Below are 21,395 nucleotides of genomic sequence, written 5' to 3'. Positions count from 1 at the left end.
TCATTACAAAAACACACTTGTAAAGAGAGACAGATATATAGTCTTCATAGTTTGTGTTAGATTTCAGTTTCAACTAGGTGCAGAATATTGACAGACATTCATATATCTTATATAATCTAATACTCTAATTAGTATACTTTCTTTATATCCTGATTTTTTATTTTTTTTTTTTTCTTTTCCTTTTAAAATAGGTGATCGCTGGAAGAATGGTAAGCTCAATTGGTATCTCTAATTTACCTAACCAAAGATTTAAAGTGATAAGCGAAAAAGGTGGTACCTTTACTTTGATGGTATGTGGTGAAAGTGGGTTGGGTAAAACTACTTTTATCAACACCTTGTTTCAAACCACTTTAAAGCCGGTTGATCTTCAACAACAGAAACGTCGTCAGTTACCAATTAAAAGAACCGTTGAAATTGATATCACCAGGGCTATCTTAGAAGAAAAAAATTTTCAGCTACGTGTTAACATCATTGACACGCCAGGGTTTGGAGATAATGTGAACAACAAGCGTGCATGGCAACCATTAATCGATTTTATTGATGATCAACACGATTCCTTTATGCGTCAAGAACAACAACCTTATCGTGATGTGAAATTCGACCTAAGGGTCCACGCTGTTTTATATTTTATTAAACCTACTGGCCATGGTTTGAAACCTTTAGATATTGAAACGATGAAAAGAATTTCAACAAGAGCTAATTTGATTCCAGTTATAGCTAAAGCTGATACTTTGACACAGCATGAATTACAGATCTTTAAATCTAGAATCAGACAAGTCATTGAAGCTCAAGAGATTAGAATCTTTACACCACCTATTGATTCAACATCCTTTGTTTCAAATGACCCTAATAAAGATTCTACGGAATCAGATAATAATGACAATAATGGTATATCTCAAATATTAAATCAGGATGCTGCGGCTATTGAACATGCAAGACAGTTGATTGAATCCATGCCATTTGCTATCATTGGATCTGAAAACAAATATGATGATGGTAATGGTAATTTAGTCTCTGGTAGAAAATATCCATGGGGTTTAGTAGAAGTAGAAAATGATACTCATTGTGATTTCCGTAAATTGAGAAGTCTTTTATTAAGAACATATCTTTTAGATCTGATCTTAACAACGGAAGAAATACATTACGAAACTTATAGAAGATTAAGGTTAGAGGGAAGCAGCAGTAGTGGTGACAATAATGCAAATGGTGAAGACGATGGATCATCATCGGCCATGCCTGTTAAACCGCCAGCAAGAAAGTTGTTTCATAATCCCAAATTTAAAGAAGAAGAAAACGCATTAAAGAAATATTTCACTGATCAAGTTAAAGCAGAAGAGCAAAGATTTAGGCAATGGGAACAAAATATTGTGAATGAAAGGGTAAGATTAAACGGTGATTTAGAAGATATTCAAAATAAAGTTAAAAAGTTGGAAGAACAAGTTAGAGCTTTGCAATTGAAAAAACGTTAAGACCTGATTGAAATGTAGGGCAAGTTGAGGCAAGATAAGACAAAAACAAGAAACAAAAAACAAAAAACAAATAAATAAATAAAATGATAACATCCTTATCATCTCACAATTATCATTATTTAGTAATATGAATAAGGATTACAATTCGATTTATATGACTATCTATATAATATTTGTATAACTTTAACATATCATGAATTAGTTACTAGAATATGGTATTTGATTAAATATGATGGAATCGTAACTTGTTTCTTATAAGAATCCTGTTCATTGCTTGAAATTATTGCAATCACTTTGGATGTTGTCTCTTTTTTTACCCCTCATGGAGACGAAGGTGATATTTGTGGAGAAAAACTAGAGTATTTGTATAACACATTACTCATTTATATTATTTTAATGACATATCCATTATATAGTTTGAATAAATGATTTAATAATATCTCTACATAATTTAACTATAACTTTATTCAGGAAGATAGAATTTAAAAAAAATTCCAACCCTTTACGTCTTTTCAGTAACCACTTGGGGTCTAAATTTATTTCATAATATTCCCATAAATTATACCAAGGAACTTTAGGAGGTAATTTAGGAATTATTACATCATTTAATTTCCTTTTCACATTCTCTGGAAGATCTTGTTTCTTTAATAAGTTCAGATGACTAATTAAATCATTTCTAAATTTCTCAAATTCTGAATATCTTTTATATATATCAAACCGAGGTGAAGCTATAACAATATTATCTCTTTTATTAGAAAGTTCCCTTTGAGGTTTTAATATTAAAGTAATTCTCCAGACTATATATTCAGTTCCATTTCTATCCCCACGTACTAAAGTAGAATTTCCCACAAAGACTTTTGAAAATACATAATTCGAATTTATTTTACAATTATACGTTTCATAATTCACTATTTTATTCGGATTGAGAACTTTATTGTTGTTTAGTCCGATATCATCTTCAATTGTTTCATCATCTAATAACTGTATTGGTTCTGGTGGTAACAAATTTAATTTTTTGGACATGATTACCTTTATCTTTACAATCAGGATATATACATATATATAACAACAAATAAAGAGATGTTATACGATATATAAAAATATAACGATATTTCAAGCACACGGATTAATTACCTCCTTAACCTTTATATACTTTTTCATATTTGCCTCTCATACTATATACATACATGCACAATGCAAAAATGTAATTAAATAAGTGTTAATAGATCTAATTTCTAATATATACTAACTTAAATATTGCTTTTTGGTCATGAGCTTACAATAATAATATGAGTAAGTGAACTACACTGTCTGTATTTGAAGGTGAAATTAATTTCCTTTAATTAGTTATATCAGCTTTTTTTTTCTCTTTTTTTTGACATATTTTTCAGGTGTTTGTTCTATATATCATTTATAAAATTTTGACGTAATTTAGTGGATATAACCCACTATACATTTGTTTTATATCCAAGAAACATGGAAATTTTAAGATAACCATTTTTACATGATGAATTAGAGTTTAAATTTTGTTGTTTAAATTGAATTATAAATATATATTTATAGTAAGCATACAAAAACTCTATACATATTTAATTGAGAACTCAATGGATATACGTATAAAAAAATAACCGCATCAGACATTAGAAAATTGTTAATTATTTATGGCAAGGCGGTATAAGATTAAAACTTTTTGTAATAATGCAACCATTTTCTAATAAAAAGACCATCAACTGATTCTTTATCAATCAAATCATCCATGGGTATCGGTATACAAAAGTCCTTATTGTCAAGGTCTGCTAAAACTTTCAAATCAATAAACCCAAAATGATAATTTAGAAGAATATTTAAAACGAATGAAAGCAAAATTTTATAGTTTATAAACACTTTCTTTGATTTATAAAAATCCCAATCTTGATTGTGGAAAAGAGTTCCTTTAACAGGATCATTTTTGAAACATTGAGCATTATGAACCACAATAATATCCATTATCCACATAAACAAAGCATGATCAACTCTTTCTAAAATATTCCACCACGTATTAAAATTCAAACAAGTAGAATTAAATTCATCTTTGAAGTCATCATTTCGAAGTAAATAATTGGCAACTATCCCCTTCTTGGAGATTATCTTAGAATCATATTTCTCTTGACATAAATCGTTAAAGCAAGTCATTTGTATTAAATTTACTGTTTCCCAAACTTCAGATAAAGTTTTAAATGATTTATTCTGTAAGAAATGATAGAACAATAATTCATCACCCACTAACAAACCTTGTGTAGAGATAGATTTAATTTTCAGCATTAATATTAAATCTTTCGATATCATTTCTGAATTATTCCTCTTTGAAGTAATACTCTTGTTAATTAATTGTTCTAATTCCACTTCTTTTCCCTTAGGGAAATCCATTCCATTAACTATTTCTAAAAGATTAGCAAACGGATCGATGTACTTTTTAGTAATTAACTTTACATCACTTTGTAAAATAGTGTTGTACATCTGTAATCTAACATCATCAGAGAATGACGTTTCCCAGATGATTTTTTGTAGGGTTTTTATAGAAGATTTTCTAGTCACATCCCTATCCAATAGAAGTACAAATTTCTGTCTATTAGTTTCATTCCTAATCAATCTTTGTTCACGATCTTTATTTCTATCTAACTGTTCAATAGATGCCATACTGATAGATTTAGATATTTGTTCTTCATGTGCCTTTTTTTCTTCAGGATCCTTTGGTGGTAACCAACTTGGTCTTGAATTTGACATTAATTCCAATTTATTCTCTGAGATTAAGAGTAAGTCCTCCATACCCTTTTCACTTGCCTCCTTTAGATCTAATGGTAAGTAACAAGCAGAATTAGCACGTTCAGACAATTTAGATTTTGATAATTTTTCAGAGCTGTTTATATAGATATTAGATAACTTTTTGGTGGTATCTTGAATATACTGAAAATCTGTGACTTTCGAGATGCCTGGTATAGGTGATGTTGGCATATCAAAAAAATCTAAGCCTGGAACAAATGGTCCATTTTTGGGTATGATAGGATTTTTGTGTTGTTGTAATATCGCTTTTGTACTTTGTCCTAATTTAAGCCCACTGGGTTTTGTTGAATTTAAAAATGAACTTGTGGAAAAGGATGCCGTAGGAATATTCCAAATTAAAGTGTCATCAATATCTCCTTCTTGTAATTCCATGACCTGTTCTTGATCTTCATAGAATCTTTCCTTCTTCTTAATCGATTTTCTTAAAGAAGTTTCATTTTGCTCTTTTCTTAATCTATACCTTTGTGAAGCGGTTAATGGAACCTTATTAAATGGAATTGCTGTTGTACTGTTAGAGTGACTGTATAATGGAAATCTTTTGCTTCTGTAATTATTGTTATCACTATTGGTACCACCAATTTTATCAGGAAAGAAATCTTTTTGTATTGCCTTATTATATGTATTTGAATACGGATAGCTATTAACATGATTTGGAGGTTGATTCCTGGTAGATTTTAAAAGAGGGACACTTCTGTTTGAATGAAGGTATGAAGGCTTAGTATTACTGCTGATATCTGTAGAGACAACAGAAGTAGTCGATGCATCAGTATTTGTTCCATTAGTACTATTAGGAAAATAAGTAGGTTTAGGAGTTGGTTTTGTTAATATTGGTTCCAATATATGGTTTGGCATAGGTATGGGTGAGTCATTAGTGGAAAAGTCGTCATTTGTGTTTTGTTGAGTATTTTCTTCTTGGTGTATTATTAATGTTGTATTTTCTTCAGATAGGATACTACTCTTATCTACCATACTAGTTTCATTGTCTTCACTATCATTACCAATCGATGAATCTCTTGAATGCAAATCAAATGACGGTGAAGAAAACAATTCAGATGTCTTTGTACTGATAGAATCATTAGATATTGGTCGTTGATTTTTAGTGACAAAATTTTTATTAGGAGGAGGTAAATCCGACAAGTCAACTGGATTCAAAGGTCCATCTTCATAGACTACCTCTGTGTTTTCTATATTAGTACTGTGAGTGCCATTACTTCTACTACGTGTGGTTAATGCTTGATTAAACTTCAACAGAAGATTGTCACTTGGTCTTCTAGCTATCCCGAGACCGAGTATATTAGAGTCGTTAGATGTATCTAAATTGGAGGCTGTCAATTTTCTCATTGTCTCCTTCTGTTTCATTGCTTGTCTTTCCTCACGTTTTTTTAAATTAAAATTTTTCATAACCATGATATCACCTGGATCATTATCTGAGTGGATCGAGCTCATTTTTGTTTCTAATGCTAAATCAAGGATACTGCAACGAAGAACAAAGATTTAGAAAGTGTTTTAGTTTGATTTGAGTTGATTTGAGTTGATTTGATCAATTATTAAGAATAACGTCTGAAGATAAAAACAATAAAAAAAAAAAAGATGCTGAAAGTAGTTTTGAGTTGTAATACTCCTTTAAAGAGATGTCAAAAATAAAAATTTAAAAAAAAAAAAAAAAAAAAAAGGAAAAAAGTAATAAGAAAGGAAAAAAAAAAACGGAAGAACACCGGATAATTAAAGTAAGTAAAAACAGTAGGGGAGGAATATGTATGCGTATATGTAGAGTTATTAGAATTATTGATCAATGAAACTTACAAATAGTCTTTTTACCCCTTCTTGTTGTTGTTGTTGTTTTCCTAGACTAGGTATTAGAGGTTGTAAGTAAAGAATACACTAAATGCAACAAGGTTTTAAGAATGTTTATGGATAATGATGAGTGGATTCAAAATAACATCAATGGTTTCAAGTCGAGAATGTCTCCTGTAGGAAGAAGAAGGCACAGTTTTAAGAACAAACAATCGGGACAAGAAAAAAACGATTCTATAGATAAAAAAAAAAAAAAACAAAGCATAAAGATTTGAAAACTAAGTGAAACTGTTTTAATGAAAGTGCATCCATTTGAGCGTTGCAAGTATAATACGAATAATAATAATAATACGAATAATAATAATAATAATAATAATAATAATAATAATAATAATTCCGATTTTCTTTTTCTTTTTCGGCTAATTGACCGACTTAAGAAAATAGAGGCTATACCAAAAGAAGATCTGTTAACAGTAAATCAAAACATGACTTGCACTACGACGCTGTTACACCAGACTTTGTTCATTAACCAAAAAGCCCCTGCAGGTTGGCATGTGAACCACAAACAAAGAGGAGGAAACAAAAACAAAGAAAAAAGAGCAAGAGAAATTTGGGGATGTCCTAGTCAACGTTGTCAACAATTTTTTTGAAGTTTTCCACACTTTTCTCTCGAGGAAAAAAAAAAGAAAAAACTAAAGAAAAAAAAGTTTTTTTTCAGGTCCAGTGAAAGGCACGTGCCTTTCTATTTTTTTTTTTTGCTTTTCTTTTTCAAGTTTTTCGTGTTTTGTCGGTTTCTGGCAGATTAAAGGAAAATTCACATGAGGAGTAACAAAAATATGCAAACCAAATAAAACTAGTAATTGCGTTGTGTCATTGTCTAACTGTCACAACCACATGTCATAAAATAAATGTATACGGAAGTATTTTACACAAGTGTTTACACAGGCAAATACCTCGTACTTCAGAAGTTGACTTTTAAATATAATTTTCTTGCACTGTATGAAAAAAACAAAAAAAAAAAAACACAAATATAAAATCGACTAGGAGGGTCACCAAATAATACCCTTGAAACAATCTTTGCTTTGAATGTTCTTAATATATATATATATATATATACTTTATTTTTTAAATGTGTTTCTGTTGTGTGTTGTAACCTATCGTACTACTAGATAGGGTTTTGTTAACTAGACAAAAATATCTATTCTTCTTAGATTGGGGTACAATAAAAATAAATAGTAAAATATTGAATTAAAGAAAAAGTAAACTAAAATTACTTGGTAAAGAATAAAAGTCCGTTTACATATGTATACATATATACATATACATATATATATATATATGTGTGTGTGTGTGAATGTGTGTGTATGTGTATGTATGTATGTATTGTCTCTAACTTCGTCCTATCATGTCTTCCGTCAAAGCTACAGATGAAGTTACACTATTAGATATAGATTCTGTGACAGTAGGCATAGTTGTTGATTGTAGTTCAGGGGTTATTACACTATTACTTTTTGTGATACTTATCGTATTAGGAATAGTAGTAGCAGTAGTAGTAGTAGTAGAAATTGGATTTATTGTGTTAGTACTGGGAACTAGTTGTCGTTTTAATGCATTTTCCATAGCAGGTAAATTCTCTTCAAATAAATGTAATAATTTATCTAGTTCCTTTAACATCTCAGGTTTACGATCCACTCTACGAAATGAACTATTTTGTTCTAAATCCTGGAATAGACTCATTCTTAACATACTAGATGGTGGGGCCATCACAACTGCATTATTGATATTACTATTTTTAGAATTCGTCGTTGTAACTGTCGCAGATGAGGTAGTATTATCAGTATGTATGGCAGTTGTCTGGCTTGCTATATTATTTTCATTTACATCAATCGTATTTCCTGTCTTGACATTTATTGCCGTTGAATTCTCCAGAACTTCATTCGTTCCATTAATAGTTTGGTAATTATCGACATCGGATATTGTAGAATTACCAAAAGAGGATATATTATGATTATTGACGATATTTGTTGATACTGACTGATTTAAAGCTGAATTACTTGTACTGGAGAATTGTGACGAACTATCATTAGTTGCAGAATTTTTTCTATTGCTGACGCTTTGACTTCTTTTCAGTTTATTGTTGAAATCCATGTATTTTTCATTAATTGGTGTCATGGATACAGGAGCATTTTGAGTAACACTTGTATTAAAACCAAATTGATTAATACTTTCAGTTGAAGGTATATTACTGGAATCTAGCAAATTATGCTTATTTATAGGTTTTGGTAATGGCATCTGCAATTTCAAATTGGGATTATTTCTTTTGAAATCTGCATTTATTCTACTTGTTTCTTTTTCAATATTAGGACTTTGTGAAGTCATTGGCATAGATTTATTATCGGTATATGTAGTATTAAAATGACTGGATGTTATATTATTTACGTTTACCGGATGTAATAATGCATCTTTACTCTCATTTACACTTGCTATAGGTCTCATGGCAGGTACATTAGTTACATTTGCCGTGATGGATACACTATTAGATGGGTCACTAATATTTTCGGTATTACTAATATTTTTGATTCCCGTCGGTGATACACCTGGTTTTTTTGTAGGAGAAACACCTGCCAAAGCTGCTATTTTAGCTGGAGATGGTGTTTTTCTATGTGTCTTCGGAATGTCATTCACAATAACTCTATTTGATAAAGAAGTTGATATATTTGAAACATTTGCAAAAGATGCCGATCTAGATATTTCTTCAGCAATAGTTTTGCCAACAACTTTGGATTTATCATTGGTTTCATTGTCATTAGATCTGGCATTATTAATTCCTCCCAGTGTTAATCGTCTTGTCAAACCATGTGATTGTTGTAGTTGGTGTGGGGCCTGGGAAGATGATGTTATATGTTGTTGTTGTTGATAAGCTAGAGGGGAGATAGATACAGTTGAAGACCGTGGTTTTGTTTGCAGATGTGATGGATTTTCAATTGGTACTGGTGTCGGCAAAGCACTAACAGGTAACTCTTCAGGAATCTCGATTTCAACTGATGTGGGTGCAGTCATTAGTGTAGTGGATAATTCATTTGACGGCGTAGTAAAGGTTGTTTGTAAGTGAGGAAGCTGTGGAGCACTTTGAGTAAAATAGGACTTTGCATTAACTAAGTTATTATGTGGGTTATTAATGTTAAAAGAGGTTGTTGTTGATATATTATTATTATTTACACTTTTGTTACCAATGTTGTTACTATCATTGGCTATTTGCAGGTCGACATCCTCGTTTAATGTATCTAAATAAGGAACAGATTTATTCTTATTAGTTCTTCTATTTTCTTCATGAGTGGAGTCTATCTCTGGAATAACCTCAGTGTCTTCAAATAATTCTAAAAGTTGTTTAGGAGCTTTAGTTTCTAGTTTTCTATTACTACCTAGGGTAGTATTATATGTTCCAATTGTTTCCTTTTTATTTGATATAACTTGTGTACCTGTTCCTAATATCATTTTTGAAGGATAATTTCCAGTAGTATTCATATGTGTTATTGGAACATCAAAAGTAGAATTTTGGTAGGTTGTATTTGGATTATATTTTCCAATGGTGGTACCTTGATAAGCATATTTATGACTATTGGTCACCATGTTGGTAAGGTTATTGGTGTTATTGGACGTTGGATAGTATGAATAATGGTCTTCTTCGGGATAAGCATAATTAACTTGTTCATGTTGCCAATCAGGAGTTTCCTCTGATATAGCTTCGATATTAATATTATTTTCAATGATGTAATCTGTTGAACTTAAAGAATCGAAGTCCCATCTAACACTGATATTATCGATACTCTGAGATGCCTCATCTATATATTCACAAATATTGGTGTTGTTATGTTTTATATCTTTAGCTATATTATCTCCTTTATCAATTTTATTCTTCTTATTATTATCATTATTATTCATATTGACATCACCGTGTTTTATATCATCTGCATGTGTTACAGATTGGTTATCATTTTTATGTTTGTCTCTAAATAAAAGGTATCTTGTCACTAATTCTTTTAGTATTGATGTGGGAGTATTTTTATGTAATTTAATAAATTTACAATTCAATAATTCGTCGGCCTCTAATCTTTCATTTGGATCCTCATCTAGACATAATGCAATAAATTTTTTCAATGGAGCACTGTAATCCCTTCCTTCTAATCTTGGTGGTTTAGATTTGGTAATTAATTGCATTGCTCTTATTGCTTCTACATCACAATAAGGTGGGTTTCCTGTGGCAATCTCATATGCAGTAATTCCTAAGGACCAGATATCTACTTTAGTATCATAATATACACCTTCCATGATAACTTCGGGAGCCATCCAATATGGAGTACCTGCCATGGTTTGTCTTCTTAAGGTGGCTTGATTCAGTTGGGCAGCTACACCAAAATCACATAACTTGACTGACCCAGAGTTTGTGATCAAAATATTAGCGGCTTTAATGTCTCTATGGATGATATTTTCTCTATGAATATATTTTAATGCAATTAACACTTCTTTCATTATGACACCAATATATTTTTCATCCACTTTTCCAGGTCGAAGTAGAGAACGTAGTGAACCACCAGCACAATATTCCATAATGATCCAAAGACTTGTATTTTTCAGATATGAACCATAATACCTTGTAATATTAGGGATTTGTTTCAAGGAGGATAAGAATTGGACTTCTCTTTGTACATCTTCCACTTCATCTTCGTCTGAATCTAGATTCAATACTTTAATAGCGTAAACATGTTTTGTTTTTATATGATAACCTTTATAAACAATACCAAATTTACCTCTCCCAATAATTTCTGTTCTCCTAAACATAGAATTAACGTCTTGGTCATTATTATCCATCTTTTTTTCATTTTTCTTACTATTACTGTTATCATTATGATTATTATGAATATTAGTTCTATTACCTTTACCACCATCACTGCCATTAATACTGCTGTTATTGTTGTTGCTACTGTTGCTGTTGTTATTGTTATTGCTGTTACTACTATTTACAGTAGCTGTATTACTGGAAACAGGAACACCTGTACTAAGACTACCACTTCTTGATGATTTTTTCATTTAAAGTCTATTAAGTGGATAACAATCAATTGTTTTATATAGTGTATATGTATATTACCGCAAATATTTTTCACTATTATTAAATATGATTAATAAGAGTCTATCAATTAGGAAAAACAATATAAAGCAAACCAAATTGAAATATTTTTCGGCTAAACAACAATCTAGTAAAGAGAATGATGTTTATTTATTTCAAAACCTAGATTGAGAGCCTAGTTATTGTATTTCTATTTATATTTATAGATATCCTTATTGAATCAAAAAAAAAGTCTTAGAACAATCATTAATAAACTGTCTAGCGCTCGTTGTTCTTATTAATGTCGTTTTTGGTACAGCCAGTCTAAAAGTGTTGCACATTAGCCCATCGTATTATTTTTAAGTCACCAATTATTTATTTCTGTAAGATCATTATTGACCTTCTCTTTTTTTTTTTGTTTTCTTGCTATTTATTTTTAGTTTTTGGAAGGAAAAATTCATCATCTATCAACCCTAAAAATGATAATGCTAGAAAAGGAAAAACAATCAAAAACGTATCTCTAACCCTAACATATCTAGAAATATATGAACCCCGGGCAGTGATAAGCACAAAGAGAGACAGAATATTTATATGGTGTATTCTAAATACTATGTATATGTATATATTATATTACACACTATTTTCTTTTTTTTTGTTTATTGGCATAAAAATAAATTTAAATATGAACAGGTTCAAAATAACTGGATAATATGCATCATTAGATTTCATTTTTGTTCAGACAATTCTAATTGGTTTTGTCGGCTTTGTTGATTGTTTCGTCAAACAGTTAAAACAGTCAATAATGGGTGCATTGCAACAAATAAGAAATTTCTTTGGACAGTGTATCGTCACTTCTTTTAACAACGATTGTTGATTACTTGGGTATATATAGATATAAGCTCCGTCGAACGCTGGTTATTTGGTTTTGTCTTTGTACATTGTGTGTCTTATTCTTTTTCTTTCACCGTTTGGAAACCCATTTGAGAAAGTAAGAACAGAAACGCCCCTAATAAAGCCCTAATATTGGGAGAGAAGGTATCTGTTTTACCAGAAAATACAAAGCAAATATAACCAAACTAACGTAGCGCAACAGAGGAAACAAGAATTGAAAAGATAGAAGGTAATCTTTTTTTTTTTGACCTCTATATTCTTCTCGTTTTTTATTGCTTATGTTGTCTTTCTAGATTAAACATTGACAACTGAATAGTTTAATAATATAATAACTACTGAACATATTTGGTTGGTATTACGTTTTGTATTGTCAAATAACCGAGTTGTTAAAAGAAGAACATACTTTATCATATCTTCTCTTCACTTCTGTTCCTGCAGATAGATATACAAAACCAAATAAAATAACAACAGAAACAAATGGAATTTTGATTTTATTTTATTTTTAACTTTTCTTCCCTATATTATTAAACCATGCTATCTAAATTTTTATTGGAACTATGGATGACCATCCTTTTATTTAAATATGTATTGGGCACATTTGCCACTAATACAGTCCCAGCTATAATGTATTCATATTCGCTAGCCCCTGGTTTAATCAAATATCAGAAGAATTATAATTATAAACAAACAGTTCCTATTGAGTCATTCAAAATTATTAGTGAAGAATTATTGGGTAATTGTAACTCTGATGCTTATATCTTCATTAATATCCCTGGGCTAAATGAACTTGATTTTGTTAAATATAGAGATGGATTCAGATTTCTGGAGAGTTCCTTTGAATTAAGTTCCACCGGTTTGAAATTCGAAAAAGTTAAAATTGATCAATCTACATTTGACTATTTAATAGCTTTTACAAAACAAAAATGTCAAGTTAGTAAAATATTAAGATTGATTGGTAATGATACAACACAATATGAACCATATTTAGATACAGATAAAAGAATAATTGGGATTGACTTTCCTGCCCTGGATTCGATCGATGATCAAGTTAGAAGTGAGACGATAAATCATTTCGATAACTATTTGAAATATGTTCTTGGTCAAATTCCGTCTCCATATCAAACTGTTATTCTCACTTCATTAGAACCTGACTTACAAGCAGATCTATCTTCAGGATTGTCGTTATTGGATCACTATGATGGGTTTTTCAATGATATTATATCACGAAAACGAGATCTTGAAAAGAATAATAGAATATTAGATGTACCAATTATTAGAAATAAGCATAAACCATTACATCAAGAGTTGCATAACCATTATGTTTCTATCTTTGATAGTGATTTTATTCAAAACAACTATCCTTTATTGAAGTTAATTGTTACCACAACAATTATTTTTATAATGTATTGTTTGGTATTTAATCGGAACATTTTCACCAATGGACGAAATAGGCCACAAAAACCATCGTTATCTTCTTTATCGAAAGATGGAAAGAAAGAGAACGATTCAGACAAGATAAATAGAGAGGAACGGCGAAAACAAGAAACAAAAGGACAAGAAACAAATAATGTGAAAGAAAAATCAAAGTTGGAGTGAGAATTTTATCAATAGTAATTAAAAGAAATAATGATAGCGTTGAATTTTGCCTCGTACTTTTTTATATCTGACCTCTCTTTTTTAGAATAACTTTTTTTTTCTTCTTTTGTAAAGAAGACAGAGGAGTACATAAATAATATTATATAGTAATGTCTGTACTCTCTTAATCTGTTTATGGGAAAAAATAAGTAGATAGCACTACTACTTTTCATGATAAAGCATATAGATCTCGATTCTCATAGTTTTGTGTCGTTTTTCTTTTTTCTTTTTTCTAGTTCTGGTCTTTCAATTGCTGTTGTATATTTTTTTTACAAAAAAACTTGCTTTACTTAAGGAAAGGTCTACCTACATATTTCACTCGTAAACAGTCAGGCGTCATGTTTTGATCTATCTTTTAATACAGTACTAAATTTGACCTATCATCACTCCAACTATAGGTATTATTGTAGAACGAAGATTTAAATAGTATATTATAAATCATATTTGTTCTAAATTTCAAGTATATCAAATGAGTAATTTGAGTGGGGCATTTAATGCATTTAAAGCATTATACAAGCCATCCTTAATTAAACCTAGCTCAATTTATAATACATTCAATGGCATACCAATACCATTAAATGATAAAATTAAGGCAATTGTAGTGGATAAAGATAATTGTATTTCATATCCTCATCAAAATCATATATGGGGACCATATAACGATCAATGGGCAAAATTAAAAAAGTATTATCCTGGTAAAGCAATACTGATCGTAAGTAATACAGCAGGCTCTAAGAGTGATCATAGTTTAAAAGAAGCCAAACTTCTCGAAGAAAAAACCGGTGTTACTGTATTCAGACATTTTGTAAAAAAACCGGGCTGTCATCAAGAAATATACGACTACTTTGTTGAAAATAAAATAGTGGAAAAACCTGATGAAGTTGCTGTAATTGGAGACAGATTGTTTACGGACATCATGATGTCTAACTTGATGGGCTCATATGGGATATGGTTGAAATATGGAGTCAAGAAATCAAATAATCCTTTAATAATATTTGAAAGATTTCTCTCTTTATTTTTTTGAAATATTCTAGTCATTCAATTAATTATAGAACAATTTTAAATTAAAAAAAAAACATAAATGATAAATGATAGAACAAAGAAAAAAAATTAGATCCTTTAAATAAATTATTTATGATGGATAAGTTACGTATTAAAACATCCTGTAAATAGTACTAAGTATATTAAATACGATGGATAAAATGACTGAAAATTTTAATTATTTGAACTTTCATAAGATTCATGTTTGATGTTAATGTATATTAAATATTTTTTACCACCTTCAAATACCAATATTATAACAAATCATTGTTGCAAGTATTTGTGGTTTTGTTGTTTTTTTGGAGATACTATTCCTATTAGTAAAGATAGCTTTGAACTTTTATGAAAATAAAAATTAACACTCATTAAGAGTAATATAATACAAGTATTTATATTATAATAATCTTGAAAGATACATTGTACCAGTTAAATTCTATAGAGCCTATATTTCTACTCGCATATAATAAAAATAATCATATCTTAATTTGATAATAGTTAGTTTAACATAATCTAATTTAACAATCTACAATAAACAGATGTATATAACAAAAAAAATATAATATTTATATTTTTATCAGTGTATTCACTTATTTTGTGTTTTGTAAAATACTCTGGAAGTGTATTGTTTAATCCAACCTTGAATTGAATATTTTGGTAGTTTATTATCATTGATTATTACTCAAATATTCTGTGAGACTTAATTAAAAAATAAGAAACTGGTTATTTGAACGAATGTCATATTAGAATGAGTCAATAATTGTGTAAAAAACAAGATACTACTTTAATTAGAAATGTGTGTAATACACATTCCATAGTAAACAAGTTTTTTACAAGATAACAATTATTAAGAATAAAAGAATATATAAATAAGCAATTCTATTCATATATATATTAATTTACATAAGGAAGTTGTAATGAAGCATTCTATGTATTTCAAATAAATTTTTATATTCTGTCTGTTCTATAGAAGAATATTAAGGGGAGAAAAATTTTTATCATTATATGTCAGAAGAGCAATTTTAAAATAACTATTATTGGAGATGCTAATATAGTTCCTATTATTATGAGAAAAAAATGTGAGTAAAATAATATATAATAACTCATTAACCAGAAAACTTTGATACATTTTTTTATAAATATTCTTGATTTATGTGTGGTGATCAATAGATTGATTCTTCTTATTTATTATGTTCATCATATTACGATTATGAGTTTAGATATACATAACAATAGATAATAATAATAATTAAATTTTGGATAAAATTTTATTAGTTTCCGTTTGTGTTTTTGAAATAGTTTAGTTTGATGCTGCTAATTTTATTACATATTTATTTGGATCTAAGTCAAATTTTTAGTTTTTGATTTTTAACCTCTAGTTTATTTTTGTGGAATTACACATGGTATTAAAAGAGATGAAAAACTTTAAAAAGATAAACAAAATTTCCATAACCTTTTCAATCTTTTTAAAAAATTATTCTAAAATATACGAAAAATATCATTGATACTAGTAGTCGGGATTAAGTGATATTGCTATTAATGTATTTGCTACAAAAAAAGTTTTATTTGAAATGTTTAAAAAGAAATTGTACAATTTGATTTTTTATCTTCTTTTCCTTGTCCTAATATAAAAATTTAACTTTGGGACAATTCTTTTCAGCTTATCCTGAATGATTTTACAATACCTAAAGGTAGTATATAGAAATTGAGTCATTTATAACCTTTATTTTTTTACATTGTATCATTCTTTTTTTACATCTTAAAATAACCATAAATGACCACAATAAACGACAAAACATGTACCGTTCACACTTTTATATAACTAAAACTTTTATTGTACAAAATTAATGCTTATTTATTATCTATGTAAACTTCATAACCAATTATTTAATTTTATAATTTTTTTCATATAATGTAAGGAATAAAAAATATTGTATTTTATCTTTTCAATTAGTTTTCAATAATGGACCAGAGGCCAATGATTCAAACAATGTAGGTTTTGGCTTTAATTTTTCTTGTGTTACATAAGTTGGTTTAACCACCTTGAATGAACCTGTACCAATCGACATAGTTTGCCCTAAGATAATACATTCAGACACACCTTCTACTGCATCCTTCTTCATGTAGAAAGCTGCATCAAACAAATGATCTGTTGTTTTTTCAAAGGAAGCTAATTGTAAAACAGAATCTCTCATTTTACTTAAACCAAATCTTGTAATACCTAAAATCTCACCTTTATATGTCATCACATCACCTAATAATTGAATATGACGAGGATCGACACTCATACCGTGGTTACTCATGGTGTAATCAATTTCACCGATAATACTAGAACGTGCTGCTTCAATACCAAGAACTGCATTAACTTCAAGAATATGATTAGTAGTAGTTTTCTTACCAATAACACCATCTGTACACATAACCTCCCTTAAACCATAACCTTCAACCAACAATTCTCTTTTACCATCATCACGAATATTAATAACTGCTCTAGATATATCAGGTAAACCCTTTACAACAATGTTTGGTAACGCACGACGTAACAATTGCATCTTATAGAAAACATCTAATTCACCTGAATCTTTAACACTTGCTGAGGTAGAAATCGATTTGGCATTATAATCTGCTGGAAATACACTAACAGTAATCTTGTCTTTACTTACAATACTGACATCTGCTGCCTGGATCTTTAATTTTGGAGCCTTTGTAATAGCAACTGCAATATCTTCCATTGTTAATTCTAGTTGTAATTTCTCAATAGTACCAAGATCAATACGTATTTCCAAAAATGACAAATTGTCCCTATAAACATCTTGAATATAATATGCAATATCAGATAATAAAGTCTTTTCAATTCTACCTTTGACCACTCTGGCTGCTCTTTCATCATTTTCATTAACTAGAGCAGCATTGATAATTGGAGTTGAAATAACTTTAGAAGCATTGATAATTTCCTTAATACGAGGAACACCTAATGTAACATTCATAGAAGCAACACCAGCAAAGTGGAAAGTTTTCAGAGTCATTTGAGTACCTGGTTCACCAATAGATTGTGCACCAATGGCACCAACTGCAGTACCAGGTTCCACTCTTGCCTTACGATATTTTGAAAGAGCAATATTCAAAAATTCAAGAACGGTTCTTTCTGTTATCTTGCATAATTGATCAACAGATTCTATAGCTTGTTCAGAGGCGTTTTCGTCCATATCTATACTCTGCAATTCTTTGGCTGGCTCATCTAATAATTCATGCAAACCCCTAGATTTTCTAATTGCCGCTAAACGAGCTGCCTTGACTTTAATATATTCTCTTAATGACTTGTAGAAGTCTCTTTCAGCATCTTGTTGATCTGCATATTCCTCCATATCCTCCAATTCATCAGGAAGTACATTACCTAAATTATCATATCTAACTAATCTTTCTTCGAGTGGTTTTAAAACCTCATCTGTTTTTTGTAGAATGACGTAAGGTAACAAACCTTTTTCTTTTTGATTAAATGTAATGTTGGAAGCATGATCCCACGATCTATTAAAGTTAACCGGTTTAGCATTACCTTCCATTTCTAGAGGATCTAAACCATCACCACCATATGTAAATTGAACAATACCATTAGATGACGTTCTTACAGTATTATCGTATTGACATGATAAATCTTCTAAAGACTTCATCAATCTACGAGACATATAACCAGTTTCGGCTGTCTTAACAGCAGTATCAACCAAACCTTCACGACCAGAGATAGCATGAAATAAGAATTCTGGTGGGGATAAACCAGAAAAGAAAGAATTTCTGACGAAACCCTTTGATTGTGGTGTTTTGGAATTTTTTTGAAAATGTGGTAAGGAACGATCCTGGAAACCATCAGGAACACGATTACCAGAAATAATTTGCTGACCAACAACAGCAACCATTTGAGAGACATTTAATGTAGAACCTTTAGAACCACAAGTAGCCATGATCAATGGTGCATTCAAGTTATCTAATTCATTAATACAAACTTCACCGACTTCTTCTCTAACTTTCGATAATAAACCACCAATCTTTGCTTCTAAAGTCTGTTCTTCATTACAACCTGGCTGTGTCTCCAACTTACCTCTGTTATATAAATCAATTAATTCATCACACTTGGCATATGCAATTTCTACCAACTCCTCTTTCTTAGCTTTTAAATCATCTGCTGGCGTAACATCACTGATACCAATCGAGAACCCTCTATTACCCAAATATCTTGCACATAACTTAGCCATACGATTCATGGCATTTGCTGCTTCTTGAGGTCCATAATCTCTTAAAATAGTATAAAATACGGAATGTTTTTTACCATCACCAAGAACGGATTTATCCATAACACCACTTAAAATCTTGGAACCTCTAATAACAACAAAACCATCATTTCTAGACATTTCATTGGGTAATAATTTGCTTTTTGGTGGAACATAAACCTTATTTTTAGCATCAAGGTTGATAACAACGGGTGAATCTTTATTTGGCTTTATTAAAAGAGAAAATAATTGCTTACCAGTCCATAAATATTGAGGTTTCATAATAGCTGGTGGGGGTATATCAAATTGCAAAGAACCATCAGACATCATGGATAGAAGTTGCGTAAAAGTCCCTCTATCAAAAAAGGAATCTTTATGTGAAATCAAATAGGAGCCAGTAATGAAATCTTGTGTAGCGGCAATAATAGGTTCACCAGATTTTGGAGTTAATAAATTATTCTTCACTCCCATTAAATTTATTGCTTCTGCTCTTGCTTCTTCTGTTTGTGGAACATGCAAGTTCATTTCATCACCGTCAAAATCTGCATTATATGGAGTACAAACACACTCGTTTAACCTAAATGTTCTCCATGGACGAATCTTTGCATAATGGGATAGAATAGATAATCTGTGTAACGATGGTTGACGATTAAATAAGACAACATCACCATCTTCTAAATGTCTTTCAACAATATCACCAATTTGTAAATTCTTAGCCAATTTCATACGATCACCATAACGTAAATTTCTTCTTGCTTCTTCATTTTTTTTAAGGATATAATTTGCACCTGGATGTACTTGTGGACCATTAATAATCAATTGTTGTAATTTACGTCTATTATAGCGAGTGACTTTTTCAGGAAATGTAAGGACTTTAGCGACACGATCTGGTACTGCAACTTCATCAATGGATAAATTTGGATCTGGTGAAATAACTGTTCTCCCGGAAAAATCAACACGCTTACCAGAAAGATTACCTCTAAATCTACCTTGCTTACCCTTTAGACGTTGACAAAAACCTCTAATAGGTTTAGATTTACCTGAACCAGGAGATGCACCTGGAAGCAATGCAGGGTTGACAGAATCTGAGTTAATATACATAGCAACAGTCAATTGTAGATAATCCCAATGTTCCATCATGTTATTGATAGATATACCCTTTTCTAGACCTGCTTTAATTAATGATGATGTCCACACAATTTCGGTCAATTTGACAGTTAAATCATCTTCATTGGATGATGGAGAATCTTGCATGACAACTGATGGCCTAATACAAACTGGTGGTGCTGGCAAATATCTCCAAATATATGTTTCTGGTCTACCTGAACTTATTGTGGCATCAATACCTAATAGTTCACAATCCTCGGAGCTAACTTGTTTAAATAAGTTCAAAGTCTTCAAAGGATTCAAATCATCAGTACAACGTTTAACAAATTTTTGTAATTCTGGATGATGAGACAAGATTTCTTTCCATTCACCAACCCATTTATCCTTCTCTGGAGCTGATTTCTTACCTACCCAACGGAAAGTATCATGAAGAATCTTTAATGAGGCTGTACCACCACCGGCTGCACCCTTTTTAACAACACCATTTAACGCACCACATCTTAAACATCTTCTTTGTTTTTTACATTGATCATTAACCTTTTTCAAAATAGCCATACGTCTTAGATTATCAATACCTGGTCTACGAATTTCACTCAAAAATTGTTTTTTATCTTTATCAGATAATAAAAGTGCAGAACAATCTTTACAGATACATTGTAAAATTTGAATAGTAGCCTTGAAATAACCGACATGGAACACTGGTAAAGCCAATTTAATATGACCGAAATGACCATGACAGGATGCTAAATTACCATGACAAGTGGCACACTCAGCAGAAGAGGAAGATACACCCATTCTACGATCTAAAGCACCACCTACTTTTGGTTCACGGTTCTTTTCTAAATCAAACAAATCACGTGTAGAGATCTCCACCTCAGATTGTGCAACAATATCTGCAGCACTAAGAGCACTGAACTGAATACCACTAATCTTTTTAGGAACCTCCCCTGTGACAACTTCCTTCATTGCACTTTATGTCGATAAATTAATTAATTATTCTTTTGTTGTTAAAATATTTTAATCCCAAATTTCAATTATTTTTTATATATGTTCCTTAACTTTTTGTTGTTAGATTTATTCAGTTGTTAATCTTATATTAACTTGTATATAATTGAAAGTTTCTTTCTGTTCTGTATAATTTTCGCCGAAGACTCCTCTTGAAGTTTTAAAGCCACAAAATCGGTATTGATCACACCAGTAATAACAAAAAGATGCCCCCAAGAAATGACCAATCTAGCAAAGAAACAACCCACAAACGCCTGGATATATATATAT

General features: G+C 30.4%; 7 protein-coding genes across 7 annotated transcripts; 3 read left to right on the top strand and 4 right to left on the bottom strand.

Moving 5' to 3' along the window:
* Window positions 1–206: 206 nt before the first annotated feature.
* On the top strand, window positions 207–1,469 carry CDC12 (septin CDC12; the record flags this gene model as incomplete). Its single annotated transcript, XM_064861654.1, has 1 exon — window positions 207–1,469. The coding sequence occupies one exon, from the start codon at window positions 207–209 to the stop codon at window positions 1,467–1,469; it is 1,263 nt and encodes a 420-aa protein (XP_064716609.1).
* A 408-nt stretch (window positions 1,470–1,877) lies between these two features.
* On the bottom strand, window positions 1,878–2,492 carry YPT35 (Ypt35p; the record flags this gene model as incomplete). The annotated part of the gene is made up of 1 exon (XM_064861653.1): window positions 1,878–2,492. One exon carries the CDS (start codon window positions 2,490–2,492, stop codon window positions 1,878–1,880), a length of 615 nt encoding a protein of 204 aa, XP_064716608.1.
* A 657-nt stretch (window positions 2,493–3,149) lies between these two features.
* SBE22 (Sbe22p) lies at window positions 3,150–5,735 on the bottom strand (the record flags this gene model as incomplete). Its single annotated transcript, XM_064861652.1, has 1 exon — window positions 3,150–5,735. One exon carries the CDS (start codon window positions 5,733–5,735, stop codon window positions 3,150–3,152), a length of 2,586 nt encoding a protein of 861 aa, XP_064716607.1.
* A 1,737-nt stretch (window positions 5,736–7,472) lies between these two features.
* Window positions 7,473–11,171, bottom strand: KIC1 (putative serine/threonine protein kinase KIC1; the record flags this gene model as incomplete). Its single annotated transcript, XM_064861651.1, has 1 exon — window positions 7,473–11,171. One exon carries the CDS (start codon window positions 11,169–11,171, stop codon window positions 7,473–7,475), a length of 3,699 nt encoding a protein of 1,232 aa, XP_064716606.1.
* A 1,438-nt stretch (window positions 11,172–12,609) lies between these two features.
* On the top strand, window positions 12,610–13,674 carry BIG1 (Big1p; the record flags this gene model as incomplete). The annotated part of the gene is made up of 1 exon (XM_064861650.1): window positions 12,610–13,674. One exon carries the CDS (start codon window positions 12,610–12,612, stop codon window positions 13,672–13,674), a length of 1,065 nt encoding a protein of 354 aa, XP_064716605.1.
* Window positions 13,675–14,182: 508 nt separating this feature from the next.
* Window positions 14,183–14,737, top strand: GEP4 (phosphatidylglycerophosphatase; the record flags this gene model as incomplete). The annotated part of the gene is made up of 1 exon (XM_064861649.1): window positions 14,183–14,737. The coding sequence occupies one exon, from the start codon at window positions 14,183–14,185 to the stop codon at window positions 14,735–14,737; it is 555 nt and encodes a 184-aa protein (XP_064716604.1).
* A 1,960-nt stretch (window positions 14,738–16,697) lies between these two features.
* RPO31 (DNA-directed RNA polymerase III core subunit RPO31) lies at window positions 16,698–21,086 on the bottom strand (the record flags this gene model as incomplete). Its single annotated transcript, XM_064861648.1, has 1 exon — window positions 16,698–21,086. One exon carries the CDS (start codon window positions 21,084–21,086, stop codon window positions 16,698–16,700), a length of 4,389 nt encoding a protein of 1,462 aa, XP_064716603.1.
* Window positions 21,087–21,395: the final 309 nt, after the last annotated feature.

The sequence above is a fragment of the Arxiozyma heterogenica genome (assembly GCF_036370985.1).
Source record: "Arxiozyma heterogenica strain weizmannii chromosome Unknown scaffold_9, whole genome shotgun sequence".
In the NCBI taxonomy this organism is placed as follows: Eukaryota; Fungi; Ascomycota; class Saccharomycetes; order Saccharomycetales; family Saccharomycetaceae; genus Arxiozyma; species Arxiozyma heterogenica.
This window is presented reverse-complemented; position numbering and strand designations above follow the sequence as displayed.